The sequence below is a fragment of the Vombatus ursinus genome, unplaced genomic scaffold, assembly GCF_900497805.2.
Source record: "Vombatus ursinus unplaced genomic scaffold, bare-nosed wombat genome assembly UNPS02014820.1, whole genome shotgun sequence".
NCBI classification, from domain to species: Eukaryota; Metazoa; Chordata; class Mammalia; order Diprotodontia; family Vombatidae; genus Vombatus; species Vombatus ursinus.
In genome coordinates, this window is record NW_020954598.1 from 3,418,435 (window position 1) to 3,436,119 (window position 17,685).

Consider the following 17,685-nt stretch of genomic DNA (forward strand, 5'->3'; position numbering starts at 1 on the left):
AAAAAAAAAAAAAAAACGAACAAAAAACAAACAGAAAAACAACAACAAAACAAACAAACAACAACAACAAAAAAAAGAAAGGTTTTGGTCAACAAGATACCAATTTAGAGAAAGAAACAAAGAAACTTTTCTTTCACTGCTTTATTATCAATCCCTACAGACCTTTACTCATTGGGACTCATCTGTATAGTTCACATTTATTTTCCTGATTATCTGCAATCTCACATACCTAGGTGTTGTTCAGGCTCTGCTATAGAGTTCTAGGGCTTGCTATAAAGTACTGATTACCAAATTAAGTGGGCAGCTAGGTGGTGAAGTGGATAGAGTGCCAGACCTGGACTCATTTCCTGAGTTCAAATCTGGCCTCAGACACTTCCTAGCTGCATGACTCTGGGCAAGTCACTTAAGCTGAAACTTCCCTCACTCTTATCTGTCCACCTGATTCACAAGACAACCATATTCATGGACAAGAAAAATGTGATCATTTAGCCCCCATCATGGCTTTGGAAAGAACACTGGCACTTTGGTCAGAAAGAACTTAGTACATGAAGGAATATCATATTCCTGATGACTTTACTCCTTCCTGGTTTTCACTTCATACTTTACCTCTGACTCAGTTTACTACTCCATGAAGATGGTATTATTTCTTCATACATTTAAAATACTTTATAACCTAGTTGATACATTAAACATACTGCATGAAAAAGATTTCCATAACCATAGGATGGTCACATGACATGTGAGCCTTAGGCAATATCTAAGTTATTGATCACTCCTAACACCAAGCGGTAATATAAGAATATCATAATAATGATAGCTAACATTTATAGTGCCTCCCATATGCCAGACATTGTGCTAAGCACTTTATAAATATTATCTTATAACATATAAAAAGAGAAAAGATTTATGATTAAGCATCCAATTTCCTTATTCCAAACAAAATACTATGGCTAAGGTCTGATATTCCAAATTGAATGACAGAAAAAGCAGTAATTATGTAGCTTAATGAACCTACTTACATTTTGAGGATCTAAACCAACTCTAAAAAGCCAACTCAAAAGCCAACACAAGATTTTTGTGCACCTTAAGGACAATCTCCTTAAATCCAAGGAGATTAAGGAATTAAGGAATCCAAATTCCTTAAGCACTGCTGGGTCGAAACTAGGCCCATGTATAAACACTAAAATAATGCCTAAGTGTTTCTGAATATCCAAGAGAAGAATTTAAAGACCATTCCCCTTCTAAGCCTACCATGTATGAACAGATGAAGGAAACACACAAAGCAAAGGGACAGGGGGAAGAGATGGAGAGGAGGAAATGAGAGAGAAATGGGGGTCAGAGAGAGAAATGAGATGGTCAGAAAGAGATCAGAGAGAAATAGAGGCACAGACACAAATAGGTTGGACACAAACTTACATAAACTGAAAGGGAGGAGAAATAAGGAGAAAGAAGACGGATTAAAATTTCATACCCAAAGGAGGAACTCAGGTTCATAAGGCCAGTGAGCAAATAATTTTCAAATTATATGAGCTGAAAAAACACAATGAGAAGAAAATCTATCAAGTCCCCAATTTGACTATATTCTACCTGAATGAAAAAGCTTAGCTTAGAAACATTGCTACACCATATCTGTCCATATCTCAAAGGCCCCAAGTACACCAAGGAGAAGAGATGGGTTTACCTATTACACTTTTGGCAAATGAGGCTCTCTTCAAGGTTGCCAGACCCAGGTCTCCTATTTTCACAGATCCGGTTGGTCCAGTGATAAAAATATTGTCACATTTTAAGTCTCTGTGAATAATTGGTGGAGTCCTTGTGTGCAAAAAAAGGAGGCCTTTCAGGATCTGCCGGCACCAGCTGCGGAGAACCTTGGGTTTCATCACTTTAAACCGCTTCAGATATCTGCAGAGAGGGTGAAAAGGTACAACCACAAAGCTTACTAAAATGATTGATCTCAGTGGTCTTTTAGAAAGCAGTTTATTTTAAAAGCTGTTCAAGTTCAATTTGAAAAAACAAGGCATTTCTATTTTTGAACCAGCTTTAAAAGCTAATACAAACGTTAAGATCTAGTACTCTTCACTAATTCTGTTAGGAAAATTTCTTTATTTTAGGAATTACTGGCAGTATCAGTTGCTAGGCTATAGGTTACATGCTTCTCCTCCCAACCATTCCGTAAAAGATATGCCAGGTCATCATGACATTGTGATGTCTAGATCTTTTACTTAGCCTAGAAGTTTAAAAATAAGTTTTAGCAAGAAAGGTTATAGTCTAGTGCTTATGGACCACACTTTTGATAAGTAGCAAAGAGAAGATAAATTTAAGTCTCTAGTAGCAAAGCTGAGAGATGTATTAATGCAGACACTGGAAGAAGGACCAGTCCAGAATGTGTAGCAACAGGATGGTTGTAGCCTTAAATAGTACATCTATTACATTAGTAAATATATTTGGGGAAGAGTGCTAAGTCAAAAAAAAAAAATCACATGTCCATTGATTACCCAATGTCTCTTCATATTGTGCACTGACCAAGAGCACAGGCCTGGTCAACATCAGTTACACACAAAACCCAATGGGGATAAAGAAATTTGTTTAACACTTCTACAAATCTTGGTGCCCTCTTCTTAATCCCCACTGCATGTTTTGGATAGTAAAACTAATACCCTACTAACACAGCCCATTTTGGGAGCCATTAAAATGAAATACGACCAGATTCCAAACTGGAATAGATTCTCGGACTATGACAAACCACCCAGATATAAAAAAGAAACCAAGGAAGTAAAATCAGGCAATAACTTGCATATCTGTTGTCATGCATGGAATAAAATAGAAAGATGTGAAAGAAACTACAGATTGTGGCAGTTATCTTTTCTGGGATGAATGCCACTTTGTGATGAGTTTATATACATACATGGATATGTATGTAAGCATGTATGTAAATATATATTTATATACAATATGTGTGTGTGTTTATTTATTTCCAGGTAGGTTGCTGGAAAGGAAGACAGGAGTTCTTTGATGGTGGAGATAAGGCATGTGACAGTGTAGAAATCAATGCAGTGACTTACGTTTTTAATGTTCCAGAAGTCATTAATTCAGTTACCAACACAATGCATCTCTTCCCCTTAGCACAAGACTCCCAGAAGTCATAGAATCTAACGATGTTTGGATGTTGCAGGCCTTTCAGCATTTCGGCTTCTTCTTTAAATCTTTGCCTCTCCAACTTTGTCAGTTTTCTGTCCTATAGTTGAGATACGCACAGAATCAATTAGAAACTACTTTTATAGTCCAAGACATTAAAATTAACAGTCATAGCAGATCATATTTCAGAATCTGCTAGGTGCAGGTTTCTCAGTCTCTTTATGGGATGCAGAAAATTGTAATGGAACATCAATTGGGCACTTATGAACTTTATTCTCCTTTTAAGTCAGTGATATCGATGTATTTGCTACCTCAAAAAAGTGTGTATAGAAGGCGAAATAAAAGCAATTCCTCATTGGGTCTTTGCTGTCAAATTTCAGGCAAAGAAAAATTTAAGTATTGATTTAATTTTATTGATTGAAGCCTGTCAACTCCACTCAACAAACATTTATAAAATGGTTGCTATATGCTAGGTACTGTGCATAGTGCAGAAATACAAAGACAAAATGATGACATGGATGCCTACTACAAGGAACTCACACTCTCCTGAAGGGACATTATATATATATATATATATATATATATAGTTATACATATACATACATACACAAATGAGTTATAGATAAAGTAATACAAAGTAATTTCAAGAGAGTAAAAGCACTAACAGCTGGAGGGGGTGGGAAGAGAAGGCCTCAAGCAGGAAGATGCACCTGAATGACGTTTTAATAGAAGAAAAGGATTCTAAGATATGGAGGTAAGGAAAGGGTGCATTTGAGATCTATGGAACTACCCAGGTTACATATTCACATATATTACATACACACAAGAGAGAACCACTAGCAGGCTGGTTAACTGTGGTGGAGCGGCCACAGAGGGGAATAATGGGAAATTTAGTGGAAAAGGTGGAGCCACATTGTAACAGACTTTAAAGGTCGGGGGAAGATTTTTTACGTTTTCCACAGATAAGAAAAAAAGTGTGTATGTATGTATACATATACACACACAAATATAAATATATGATTAAGATGTACACAGAATCAATTAGAAACCATATGTTACATATGTGTATATGTGTATGTGTGTGTGTACACGCACCCACACACATGTAATATCTATGCCTCTGGAACTTCTCCATCTGGCAATCTCACCTGCTGAGAACACAACAGGAAGCAAAAACCAGTTCTGACCAGACAAATTAGTATCACTAAGTTGTTATACTAAAACAAGGCATTTTACTACTAAGTAACTTCCTCAGATGCTTACTCACAGCCTGATTTGCTCTTACTTACACTCCTCTGAACCCTCCCTAACTTGTCAATGTCTTTCCTAAAATGTGGTGCTGGAAACTGAATGCACCACTCCAGCTGTGCTCTTAACATGGCAGAGTATAGCAAGAATGGCAATGGCCTTCATTCTAGATGCTTTCCTCAAAGAACTTATATTCAATAAAAAAGACAAGTAAATACTAGACAGTGTGATGAAGCTAACAACCTAAAGAGATCAGTAAAGGTTTCCCATAAAAGGTAGCATCTGACAGGTGCTTTGAAAGAAGTTAGAAATTCTAAGACGTAGAGCTGAGAAGAGAGGGCGTTCTAGGCATGGGAGACAACTTGTGAATAGACAAAGAGGTGGGAGATGGAATGCTTAGTTCAGAGGACAGCCAAGTTGTTAGAACATAGAATAGTGAGAGGGAATAAAGTCTAACAACTTTAGAAAGATAGACGGAAAGCAAATTGTGAAGTGCTCTAAAGCTGAAGAGTTTGGATTTTATATTAAAGACAATAGAAAGCCTCTTAATATTCTTGAGCAGAAGGGACATGACCAGACCTATGTTTTAGGAAAAATATCTTGGCAACTATATATACTAAATTCTAGAAGGGACAAACTGGAAGCTAGGAGAACAAATAAAAGGCTATTCTATAAGTCCAGATGGAAAAAAAAATTAATAGAGCCTGAATTAGGTTGGTGGCAATGTGAGCAGAGATTAAGAGATAGAGAGATTGCTTTGACAAGACTTGATGGACTGAGGGAATGGAAAGTGTCGAGGATGACCGAGTTTGCAAAATCTAGGTGAGTAGAAGGCTAGTGGTACCCTCAACAGCAATAGGGAGATAAGTTTAAGGAAGAAAATGAGAGGGGCAGCTAGGTGGTGCAGTGGATAGAGCACTGGCACTGGATTCAGGAGGACCTGAGTTCAAATCTGGCCTCAGACATATAACACTTACTAGTTGTGTGACCCTGGGCAAGTCACTTAACCTCATTACCTAGCAAAAAAAAAGAGAGAGAGAGAATTTGGCAACCATATTTGCCAATGTGCCCTTGTATCTCAAGCACCTAGCACAGTGCCTGGCACCCTGCAGATGCTTAATAAAAATGCTTATTCTTTTGGAACTTTAGAAAATAGTTCTTCCAGGTCTGGTGACAAACTTCTCTAGAATATGTAGGTATCCTTTTCACTCTCTCTATATCTTGCTCTGTCTTTTCCAGTTTAAAGATCATTCTCCTTGGCAGAGAAATGAGAAGCAAAATGAGAGTTAAGTAGCCCGGTCCTTTTTTATCATCTGTTATCATCAATGTGTTCAATCACGGAAGGGACGCTATCCCTTGCTTGGATCCTCTCTTCCCTGATATAACTATTTAAAACCAAAAACCACCATAACCACCACCACCCCCCTGTTTGTTTTCCTTAGCATTCATTTAAGGCAAAATGGAAAAATGATGTTCACTAAATTCTGTTAAATAAAACAGGGGAGGCAATACATTTAGAAACATTCCATCTGGAATGATTAAAATAAATATAAATTAGAGCTTAAAATAAGAAAATTCCCAGCTATCTAGAAAACTCTACATTATGATACATAACCACCTCAATCTTTGATATTTCTGTAAGCCAATGAGTTTGCTGTATTCATTTTAGAGTGATCAAGTCCATGGTGTCATATACTTTCTCCCCAGTGATAAAGGAGTGATACAATTCTCTGATGTAGAAGGGAAGAAATCCCCTTAAGGAAAGTTTATTCTTTACTAAAGTTTCTAAGGAAAAAGTCACAATCTGATGGGGAAAATCAGGCAGAATTACCTAACATGGAAAATTAACTGCAGCCTTGTTTACACAATGGGATAGAAGCCACATCAGACACTCTTTATCCTCGGATCTAACCCCAGGTGTGTCCTACTTAACATGCTGGGGAAAGGAAAAATGGTTCCACCAAGAGAAAAGTCAGTATTAAAAATAAAAAAAGCTGTATAGGCAGAGCCCAAGAGTGATTTCCAAGGGAAGATGTTTAGGATCAAATTCTGAAGGCTTCCATCATTGCATATACTTGCTGGTTGAAGGAGTGCACAAGATTAAGAAAAATAAAGCATTGGTTTGAATGCACTTTCCAGCACTAAAAACAAAGAAGACAAAATTCTGGAGTTGGCAAGAACAAAGAAAATAGACTGTGTAGGCATGCTGGGATGTAGCAAAAAGTACACTGGATCAGAAATCAAGAGGCTGGAATTCAAGCCTTAACTAAGAGCTATAAAGAACCCGTGGGGTCTAACTTCATGTTACAGACACGAAAAGTTAAGATCCAGGAAGTTTAAGTGACTTGTCCAGGGTAAGGCAATTAGTGTCTGAGACAGGTTTCAAACCTGGCTCTTCCTCACTCCAAGGCCAGCATTCTATCTCCTATACCATGATTCCTTTCTCAGCTCCACACAGCTGTATGACTACAGGGAAAACATTTAACTTCTCTGAGCTTTGGGCTCCGCATCTAAGAAATGGGGATAATCACCCTTACCCTGCCTACCCCACAGGATTAGAGTGAGGAAAGTTTATTATAAAACTTGGAGAATCACACAAATGTGAGTCATTAATATTAGAGCAACAGTATATACATCTCTTGTCCTCAACCACTTAATGTGTCAATCTGACAAATCTCTTCCACTGACTACATTCTGCTTTGTATTGATGTAAGGGTTTTATCTTTCATAGCTCAAAGAAAAATTTAGATTATGGGTTTCCTGGAAACTTCTAAGAGACAAGATTACTTGTTTTCAAGTCAAGAGGCTTGAGTTCAAATCCTGCCTGAACTTATTGTGTGACCCTGGGTAAGTCACTTAACCCCACTGCCTAGCCAAAAAAAACTGGCCTGAGTCTCCATTTTCTCATCTGTAAAGTAAGAGAGTTGGCCAAAGTTTTAAAAACATATGTTTAAAAAAAATTGTTTTCACATGCAACTAGGAAATAAGAAATACAGGAAATGGGATACAGAAATCTATCCTGCCCCACAGGAAAATAGAAGGGGGAGGGGGGGGAGAGATAGAAAGGAGGGCAGACTAGGGGGTGGGATATTCAGAATGCATGCCATCTTGGGGTGGGGGGAAGGGCAAGACGGTGAAAATTTGGAACTCAAAATCTCGTGGAAGTAAATGTTGAAAACTAAAAATAAATAAATAAATTTTTTAAAAAATTAAAAAAAAAATTAAATTAAATTAAGAGGGTTGGGCTCAATGGCCTCAAGTGCCTTCCAGTTCTAGATCCATGATAACATGAACTTCTACTTCCCATCCACAGCAAGGACCCTGCTATCTTTCACCTTTGAGCCTCAGGATTTATCATAAGGCCTTGCACACAGTAGGTGGTAAATGTCTGTTGAACCGAATAAATGTTTCTCATGGGACTTGATGGAATTAGATAACAGAACTTATTGAATCCTCTCCAACCAAATCTAAACAGGTTTATCAATAAGTCATTAAACCTCAAAGGAAGTTCATTACTCTGGCTTAGTGAGATTTTCTTTTGGTTTGGCAAATTCCCAAACACATCATACACTCTCCCCTCAACAGGAGACAGTATAAGCTTTCTCTCTCCGTCTTTTCAAACCGAGCCATTAGGATCAAGCAAGCATGTATTAAGCCCCCCTACTATGTGTAAGCATCTATATTTAGATGATGAAAATACAAAGGCCAGAACTGGAACAAATCCAGCCCTAAGGAGTTTATATCTTGTTAGGGGAAGCAACACATATGCAGATAAGTAAATACAAAGTGCACTAAGAGTAATCATGGGGAGGGGGAGGACTGACTAGCAGCTGGGAAGAGGGATCAGGAAAGGCTGAATGCAGAAAACAGTTGTTGCGTCTTTTACATAGAAACACATAAGCTCTCTGCAGTGTGGGGAAGCACACACAAAATAAGGAAGAGGCAGCCCGTCCAATTAAAAAAATGGTTATTTAAAGGACAGCACAAAGTCAAGCTTCTATAGTTTTGAAATCCAAATCGATGCCAAGTTGGAGAGCTTAACAAATAAATACACAAAAGGTCCCTTGTTAAGGCTTTTTCCCATGAGCAGAGAAAAGCCTGGGCTTCAGAAGATTTCTCTCTTTTTAAAGACACTGCCCCATGCCTGAGTAATAACATTCAGGCTTGTGACCATTTCAGAGGGCACAATCCACCCACTGCCAGAACTGCTCCCAGATATGTCAGAGTTTTCCCACTGGGGAACAGAGTTGTGGGCCTACCTAGGCCTGAGGGAGATGGGAGACCAAAGACTCCGGGCACCATGTTTTTAAGGCAAGATTATAACCTATCTACACACTGATCGGATGAATAGATCTTCAGAAAATAAGGACCTAAATAGTTTATCTCTATGTAAACACACATTTGAAGACAAAGCAGTATACTCCATGAACTCAGGTCAGCATTTTCTGAGTGGCTCAAATTCAATCAAGTGTGTGAATGATGGCTCACTATTACCACTAAGGGAAATTGCGCCAATAAACACAGCGTATTCATTTCCTCATCTGTCAAATAAGGAGATGGACTATATAATCTCTTTGGCTGCTTTTAGCTGTAAATCTATTATCCTATGATTGGTGACATGCTTGTTTCACTTGAGGTGAACCCTAGAACACAAATGGAGTTGATCTCAGGAAAACTTCCCAAAGAAGTTCAATATGGGGAGAAAAAGCCCTGCTTTCACATTCTTTTGGTAAGCTTCTTAAGGGCAGGACATGCGTCATGTTCTGCTGGTCACAGAATAGACACTCTATAAATAATTGCTAAACTGAAATAGACTAAACACTGCCATAAGCCTCTAAACTGAGATTCAATTTAATTAACATTTATTAAGCACCTGCTCCAGATAAGGCACCTAGACCATGAGGATTCAAATTGAGAAAGAGCACAGACTTATCTGCTCTCAAGGAGTTTACCATCTTATGTGGGAAAGATATGTATGGAAACAGCTATGATACAATGAAGAATGAGATAAGAAAAAAGGGGCAAAAGGGGATAGCAGAGTGGATTTGGTGTCAAGAAGAACCAGATTCAGGCACCACCTTGGACGCTTACTGAGTGATCCTGGCAAGTTACACAACCTCCCTCAGTCCCACTTGCTTGATCTACAAAATGAGGAAGGTGAACCAGTTGGCCATTAAGGCTTTTTCCAACTTTCAATCTATGGTTCTCTGACCTCTAAGATCCCTTCCAGCTCCATAATCTACGGTCCTGAGGAAGGAAAGGACCAAGCAAAGTGCATTCCTACAGGAAAGAGGAAGTGTTCACACTAGCTGAAGGACATCAAAGGAAGGTATCATGGAGAAAGCAGCCAGAGGTAAAGAGTCCATTCCAGCACTAAAGATGGTGTGAACAAAGGCATGGAGATGGGAGACGGCAGGATGAGATCAGCAATGAAGCAGTAGTTCCCTTTACCTGGTGTAGAGAGTCTCTTGAGGATGGTATTTAGAGGATATGGCTGCAAAGGATGGATAGAGACAGACTGAGGGCCTAGGAGGCTAGACTTTTGATTTTATTCAGAAACAGTGATGGTGGTATAGGCAGAGTGGCACATTATTATATATAATATAAATAAATCTTTATTGCTACAATATGTAAATATGATACACTGTATATAATGCTTTATCATAAAGCATAACATAAATGCTTTAAGGTCTGCAAAATGTTTTACATGCTTTAACTTAGCTGATCTCACAACAACCCTGTGAGGGTATTATTATTTCACTCTTCTCTGCCCCAGCCCTGTTTGATTTTCTGGACTTCCAAAGTCACGCCTTTGCTATAGCCTTCCACTCCAGCAGCTTGCTCCTCCATTGGCAAGTTCCTCCTCAAGAGTCCGCTTTGTGGAATAACCCAGGAAGGACTGTTTTCATTCTCCTCCAGGTCCTATTGCCGACTTTCTGTATCTCAAAGCCACATGCTGGGTATGTACATACCTATTTTTCTTCCTTCTTTCCCCCTCCTCCCTATTCAGATCCTTTTTCTGGGTTACTTTCCCCAAACAGAACGTAAGCTCCTTGCGGGCAGGGATTGTCTCTTTTTCCCTGAATTTGCACCCCCAGCAGTCAGCTCAGTGCCTGGCACATAGGAAGTGCTTTGTTGTTGTTGTTCAGTTGTTTTTAGCTGTGTCTCACTCTTCTTGGGGTTTTCTCGACAAAGATACTGGAGTGGTTTGCCATTTCCTTCTCCAGCTCATTTTACAGATGAGGAAACTGAGGCAAACAAGGTTAAATGACTTGCCCAGAGCCACACAGCTAGTTAGTGTCTGAGGCCATACTTGTACTCAGGAAGATAAGTCTTTAGGATATTAGGCCTGACATTCTATCAATCATGCCCCCAGTAAGTGTTTAATAAATGTGTATTACCTTCCAACCTTGTTTCCTATTATCCATATTTGGCAGATGAGGAAAGGCTGGGTGACTTGCTCAAGGCTACACAGCCTTTAAGTGTCAGAAGGAGCATTTAAATCCAGGTTTTCTAGACTCCAACTTCAACACTCAAGAGAACTGGTGAGTAGACAGGAAGATCAGATAGAAAACTATTGCAGTAGTCCAAGTGAGAAATAATGAGGGCCTGAACTAGACTGTTTGCAGTGTAGGAGAAAAGGAGAGGCTGAACATCAATGACATTAAGAAGGCAGGATCAACGGAAGTGGACAACTAGGTAGGTACGTCAGGGAGAGATCAAGGCAAGAGTCAGGGATACTTGACAAGGAGGTTCTAAGCGTGAGTGACCAGGAATATGGCACTGCCAACAAGAGGGATAGGGAAGTTGGTATGAAGAGCAGGTGTAAAAGGGGAACAGATGAGGACAGCTTTGAAACTCAATGTGGAGTGTGGACGGGTGGGTTGAGAGGGTTTCAGTGATCCACCGAGGGACACAGGGATAGGGGTAGGGATAAACCTGCAATTTCATTTGATACACGGAACTCACAGATGAGGAAACTCTTACTAATGAAGGTCAGTGCCTTCTCTGCAACTTTTGGCCTTTGAGAATTACCTGGGGTATCGAAAGGTTAAGTGATTTGCTCCAGGTCAAACAGACAGAAGACAAAACTTGAACCCAGATCTTCCTGACAAAGGGGATAGCTATCCACTACACCATACTGTCTCTTACACAAAGATAAGCCTTTTTTATTGGTAAGGCATAAGCCAGAGTTGACCATATTAACTTTCATTTACTTTTCTATGTTTGTTACACAAGTGTATATTGCCCATAGGCTCATATATTTAGATCTAGAAGGAACCTTCAGGGTCATTGAGTCTGACCCTCTCATTCTACAAATGAGGAAACTAAGGCACAAAGAGGTCAAGTTACTATAAGAGATAAGGTTCAAGCCCAACTCTTCCTGATTCCAAGACCATACTACACATATTGTCTAAACTCCAGGTGGCATTTCTCGATCTTTTTAAAAGCATGTTTCAGTGTTGAAATTGCCACGATATCCAAGAAGAAAGAGATGGGGAAAAATCGTTGTTTCTTCTTTTTCCTCACTGCCAGCCCAGCCACCTATCCAACCACCTCTTCCCATTCCCATCATGCCATCTGTACTATTTTTTTCATCCTTATCCCAACGCCTACATAAATGTCTTCCACATAGATGATAATTGAAATGTTTGTTGAATTCTGTGTGCATATCTCCCCCTGCCCCATCTCCATCACTGACTCTTTAATCCTTAAGGAAAACCATCAGACAAAGAACTGATAGGAAACTCAAAAAACCACAGCACAAAAAGGAATTACTTGCAATGTATCAATGTTGTGTGAGACACGCTGATTAAGAAATCATGAATCACAAGCACAGTCATTTCCTAGACTAAGGTAATTAGCCCTTTCCACTCCCCCAATATTTCCCATTATATTCATTTACCTTTGCATTGACTGGAAAAAGTTTTAGCCATTACTAGGTAAACAACCACCTGTAGTTAAGGGATGAGGATGGGAATGAAAATGCAGTCAATTCTCAAGTTGTTGGGTTTTTTTATTTTTTTATTTTTGGCACCAATGAAAGAAAATAGAAAGTAATTCAAAAGGGCAAACAACCCCCAGATTACTTATGTTTTGTAATAAGCTGTATCTGAAAATGGAGGTATCCAATGTAATAGAAACTTAAATGAAATAAGGAAACCACACTGAATTAGAAGTCATGTAGTTTCCCTATTTTCTCCCTACTTAACCACAACCTATTTCCCCATTCTTAGAGGTAATAAATTTCCTCAAGCTGCCTTATACTTAACTTCTCTCAAGTCTTCCCTAGAGCAGAAGAGGTGGTCAATAGTTTAGGTCACAAAGGGGTTTTCAATGCAAAGTCACCTGTTGTAACATCGAAATTGTGATTATATCTAGTCAATGTCTTAGATATCAATAAAACAGGGTATGGAATTAAATACCAGAAGCGCTAAATGTCAGATTTTAAAGTCAGATAAAACAGATAGCTGACTGCACCTGAATATTTGAGAACTATAGATCAGAGAAAACTAATGTGAGCATAATGTGATATAGTAGGAAGAATAACAGATACTGAGTCAGATGATGGCCCTTGCTCTTTTTTACTTGTGTCTCCTAAGGAGGTCAAATAACATCTCTATGCTTCAGTTACCTCATCTGTATAATGAGGGGGTTAGATTTGATGTTCTTGGATAGGACTTAAGAATAAAAGTCTCAGCTATTGAGAGGAATACAGAAACTCAGATAAAGTCAGAGTGAGACTGAGAAAGACACAGAGAAGTTTCCATTTCTATGCCAAACTTTCCCTTTTTAAAATAGTCCCAAGTTGTTTAAAATTTCATAAAGTTGAAATTTGACACGGAAGAATAAGCACTGTCTTTTTAGAGCTTCAATAAACTAAACTACTTTCCTAAAGGAAGGTCAGTGTGGAGGAGAAGATCTAAGAGTTAGAGACGCATGACCTGTTTTAAAATAGGGGTTTTAAAAATAACTTCTGCCATTGTATAATCACGTGGGTTTTGATGTTGTTGTTACTGTTGTTGTAATTGTTGCAGTTGGCCTTATGATGGAAAGCCAAAGAAATCTGCTCAATGTCTGTCAACCTGTAAAACATTCCTGTTCTGGGACTCAAATGAAGATATACACAGTTTAACAGTTTATATAGTAGAGTAGTATTAGGCATGAAATGAGACTCATGTGTTGCCAAGTAAGGCAGCATGGCTCGGCCTCAGTGGTCAACTAGACACACACTGTCAGTAGATATGAGTTCAGCTAAGAAATCCATAAGCTTCATCCATCCCCATATCAATAACACTGACATTTCACAAACCACAGAATAAGGATTTGTGATCAGAAAGCAACAATAAGCAGTGCCAATTGAGTCTGGCAAAGGGCTCAACAACCCTGTGCAAGCTTCATGTCAACTGAAAAGGTGAACAATACCTCTCGATGCCATAGGTCACCCAAAGGTATGAATATGGCAGAAGGAATAAGGGGTGGGTGGTTTAAGGAAAGAGAGAAGTTGAAAAAGGAAGAAAGTGGAAAAGGAAGAAAAGTTGTAATCATATCACTCTACTGCTCAAAACCTTCAATGGCTCCCCTACATCTAGTGAATAAAGTTCAAACTCCATGGTCTGATGTCCAAGGCTCTCCATCATATAGCAGCCACTACCTTTTCCATATTAGCCAACACACCTCTTACACACACACACACACACACACACACACACACACACACAGTGCTCTGGTCCAAACACACTCATTGACCCCAAATATATTCTCCCTTTTCAGGGCCTTTGCTCATACTGTTCCCTATAACTGGAATGCATTTCTTCACATGTGGCCTCGTGACATCCAACCCATTCTTCAAGAATCAGTTCAAAACACACTTCCTCCATGAATCTTTCCTCATCTCCCCATTTGGAAGCCATATCTCTCTCACTGGATCCCCTAGCACGTTGTGCTGTTCAGTTGTGTCCAACTCATTGTGACCCCATTTTAGGGTTTTCTTGGCAAAGATACTAGAGTGCTTTGCCCTTTCCTTCTCTAGCTCATTTTACAGATGAGGCAAACTGAGGCAAACAAGGTTAAGTGACCTGCCCAAGGTGACACAGGTAATAAATGTCTGAGGCTGGATTTGAACTTAGGAAGATGAGTCTTCCTGCCTCTAGGCCCAGCACTCTATCCACTGTAGCACCTAGCTGCCCAGCATGAGGTACTTAGTCTTACGCATTTACATTCAGTGTGATAATTAATTGTGCACATCTTACATTATATTTAATTGTGCACATCTTATTTCTACTAGAGCATCAGCTGTTTGATGCCAGAAAATGTCTTATTTCTCTTTGTTCTTCTTCCAATGCTTAACACAACACATTGCATACAGAAGACACTTTTTACACTGGTTCAACGAATGTAGAGGAGGCAAAAATGAAAAAGCTCGGTGTGGTAAAATTGGCACTGCAACACCCAAAAGCGAGAAAGTATGGCACAGAACTGGAACCCTGGATGTGGAGACCAAAAACCTGGCTTCTAATCTGTTATTAGCTATTTGATCCTGAGCGAGTCACTGACTCTCATCACTGACTCTCACTTTGCTCATCTGTAAAAAGTAGCTAACATTTGTCCCACTTGCTTCAACGATGTTGTTGTGAGCAAAGCACATTACAAACCCCAAAGGTATTAGACATGAGATCACCATCAGTAGTATCATCATCAACATTCTCTAGTATAACTCAAGAGCACTCATTTAAGAGCTTTCTCACCCCTGGACCAATGGGGTGGAGATAGAGGACAAGGGGGCATAAGAATATCACAAAGTAGAAATTTAGGGTCGCTTCTACCCCTGCTTTGTATCTCCTGTTTTTAAAATGAAGAAACCACTACCTACCTCACAATAGTTTTGTGAGGATAAAGGCATAGGTGCATGAAGAACCCCGATTTCTTCCAGACGACTCAGAATGGACAGATCCAGCAAATGGGGGACTCTGTTTTAAAAGTTGCTTTTTTTCATATACTCTCTGTGACTTCTTATACACCAAAACCTTAATCCCAGTATTTAAGCAATGGATATAGAACCCCTTAGAGTACAGAAAGACTGCAAAGATATAAGGGAGAATTAATTGCTGAACAAATTAGGGTATATGAATGTAATGGAATATTAATGCATGATAGGAACTGATGAAATGAGCTATTTCAGAGAATTCTTGGAAGCACAGATGCATGTAAAGTAAGCAGAACCAGAACACATTATACAAAGACAACAATACCATGAAATTGAACTCTGAAAGACTTAAGCACTTGCAGTGACTAACTAGTTCCATAGAACCTGTCATGAAACATGCTACCCACCTCCTGACACAGAAGTGATGGGCTCAGGGTACAAAATGAGACCTGTATTTTTAGGCCCTGGCCAATGTAGAAATCTGTTCTGCTAGACTATGCAGATTTGTGACAAAGGTTTCCAAACCCTCCCCTTCTCCCTGCAATAAGGGGAACACAGCATCATAGATTTGTTAATTGAAAAAAAAACTATTTAAACTATTTTGAAAAACTTAAGGCCCTTAATTTAACCATTTACCGATCATTTTTCCAATGACTGGATTTATGATAAAGCATGTTACCCAACTCCTGAAAGAAAGGTTACAATCCCAAGGTGCAGAAAAAAAAAAAACCTTATTTTTAACATGGTCACCACATGAGTTTGTTTTGCTTGACATTGCTTATTTATGTTCTTTTTACCCTATGTTTTTAAGTGGGGAACATAGGGGGGAAAAGTTAAGGTTGATGAAAATGATGCCAAAAAAGGGGTCATTGAAACATTTTATTTTAAATGCACAAAGAACATGACTACACACACACAATCTTTATCAAATTATACACCTTCTCAAGGAGGGAGAGAACTCAAGGTTTTAAAAATGTCAAAAATTGTTTCTTCATGTAATTGGAAAAAATCCACACACACAAAAAAAGAAAGAAGTTCAAACAGGACAGTTTCAAAATTTAATATGTTGAATTTCAAAAATAATCTAGTAGGGGCAGTTAAGTGGCGCAATGGATAGAGCACCAGCCCTGAAGTCAGGAGGACCTGAATTCAAATCCGGCCTCAGACACAGAACACTTGACACTTACTAGCTGTGCGACCCTGGGCAAGTCACTTAACCCCAACTGCCTAAAAAATAATAATAATAAAAATTTCTAAAATTTTTAGAATCTAGTAATAGAAAATGGAGACTGATGGTTTCCCTTATAATCCTGGTATGTATGCGGAAATGCCCCTTTTGTTTTAAGTTCAGAATAAAAAATACAAAGATGTGGAGATGCAGTGGTCCACCTAGAAGGAAATGACTAGAAAAACAAAAATCACTTGTTTTGAGCTTGTTCACTAACGACGACCTCAATACCTCGCCACTATTTGGGCTAACTGATGTTATTTAAGCTTCCATTTTTTGGAGCAGCTGGTATGGTCACATTGACACTGCCTAGTCTTAGGGAAATATTGTCAATCCAAGTGGACAGGACACAGAATTAGAAACCAGCCCTACTCTGCAGGCTCGTAGCCTGAAAAAAGCAGTGACAGCCATCTCAGAAACCTAAACTTCATAGAGCAGCTGAATAGTCTCTGCTGTGTGAGCACATCAGCATCGCTTCCCTAAGTAATTAAAGCAATAATTCTTACTGTCATCATTAAGTCAGGAGGTATTCAGTTAAATCTCTCTCCCCTTCAGGCACAGCCTGTCAGTGGATAAGAACTAAATGCCTACTGTGTGGCCGGCACTGTTCTAAGCACTGGAATGACTCAGTATCATCCCTGCAGACTTCATGGAAGAAAACGGGGTGAGATGACCTAGAAGAGCCACAGTGAATCAGATGGGGTTACTGGGAGAAAGTGGAAAATATCTTTCCTACATGCTAGGAGAGGACAGCATCTACTCTAGAAATACACCAGTGCCATTTAGGGGCATGCCTCCTTCAGCATGACCTAGATGAAGGAAGGGACAGGTCAAAGACTACAGAATTATCTACCTGTTTGTATTTACTTATTTATGTTCTGTGTGTGATAAATCCAGATTTATCACTTAGGGGTCAACCTTCTGGGGATGAGCCTTTCTCTTCTTAGATGGCCTGGTCCTCAATCAGTAGACACAGAGACGTGCTGCTGAGACTGCCTTCAAACCCATTCTAAATTGGTAGGAACATGAAGAGCTCAGGGTCACCTCTATGGCACATTGAAGCATTAAAGGGACACATCTGAGGAAGATTTACTCATATTCTTATTATTATTCTGTTTCTACTCTAAGAACCTTGGAAATGCCCGTA

The 17,685-nt window shown here is 39.2% G+C and overlaps 1 protein-coding gene across 12 annotated transcripts in view; it reads right to left on the minus strand.

The window, feature by feature from the left end:
- WNK2 (WNK lysine deficient protein kinase 2) overlaps nt 1-17,685 on the minus strand; it is a 231,050-nt gene that overhangs the window by 140,737 nt on the left and 72,628 nt on the right. For all 12 annotated transcript variants that reach the window (XM_027836981.1, XM_027836983.1, XM_027836982.1 and 9 more), the window contains exons 3-4: nt 3,063-3,235; nt 1,682-1,902 (exon numbers count right to left, since the gene is read on the minus strand). In XM_027836981.1, coding sequence (XP_027692782.1) covers nt 1,682-1,902; nt 3,063-3,235 — 394 coding nt within the window. The remainder of the gene's footprint in view (nt 1-1,681; nt 1,903-3,062; nt 3,236-17,685) is intronic.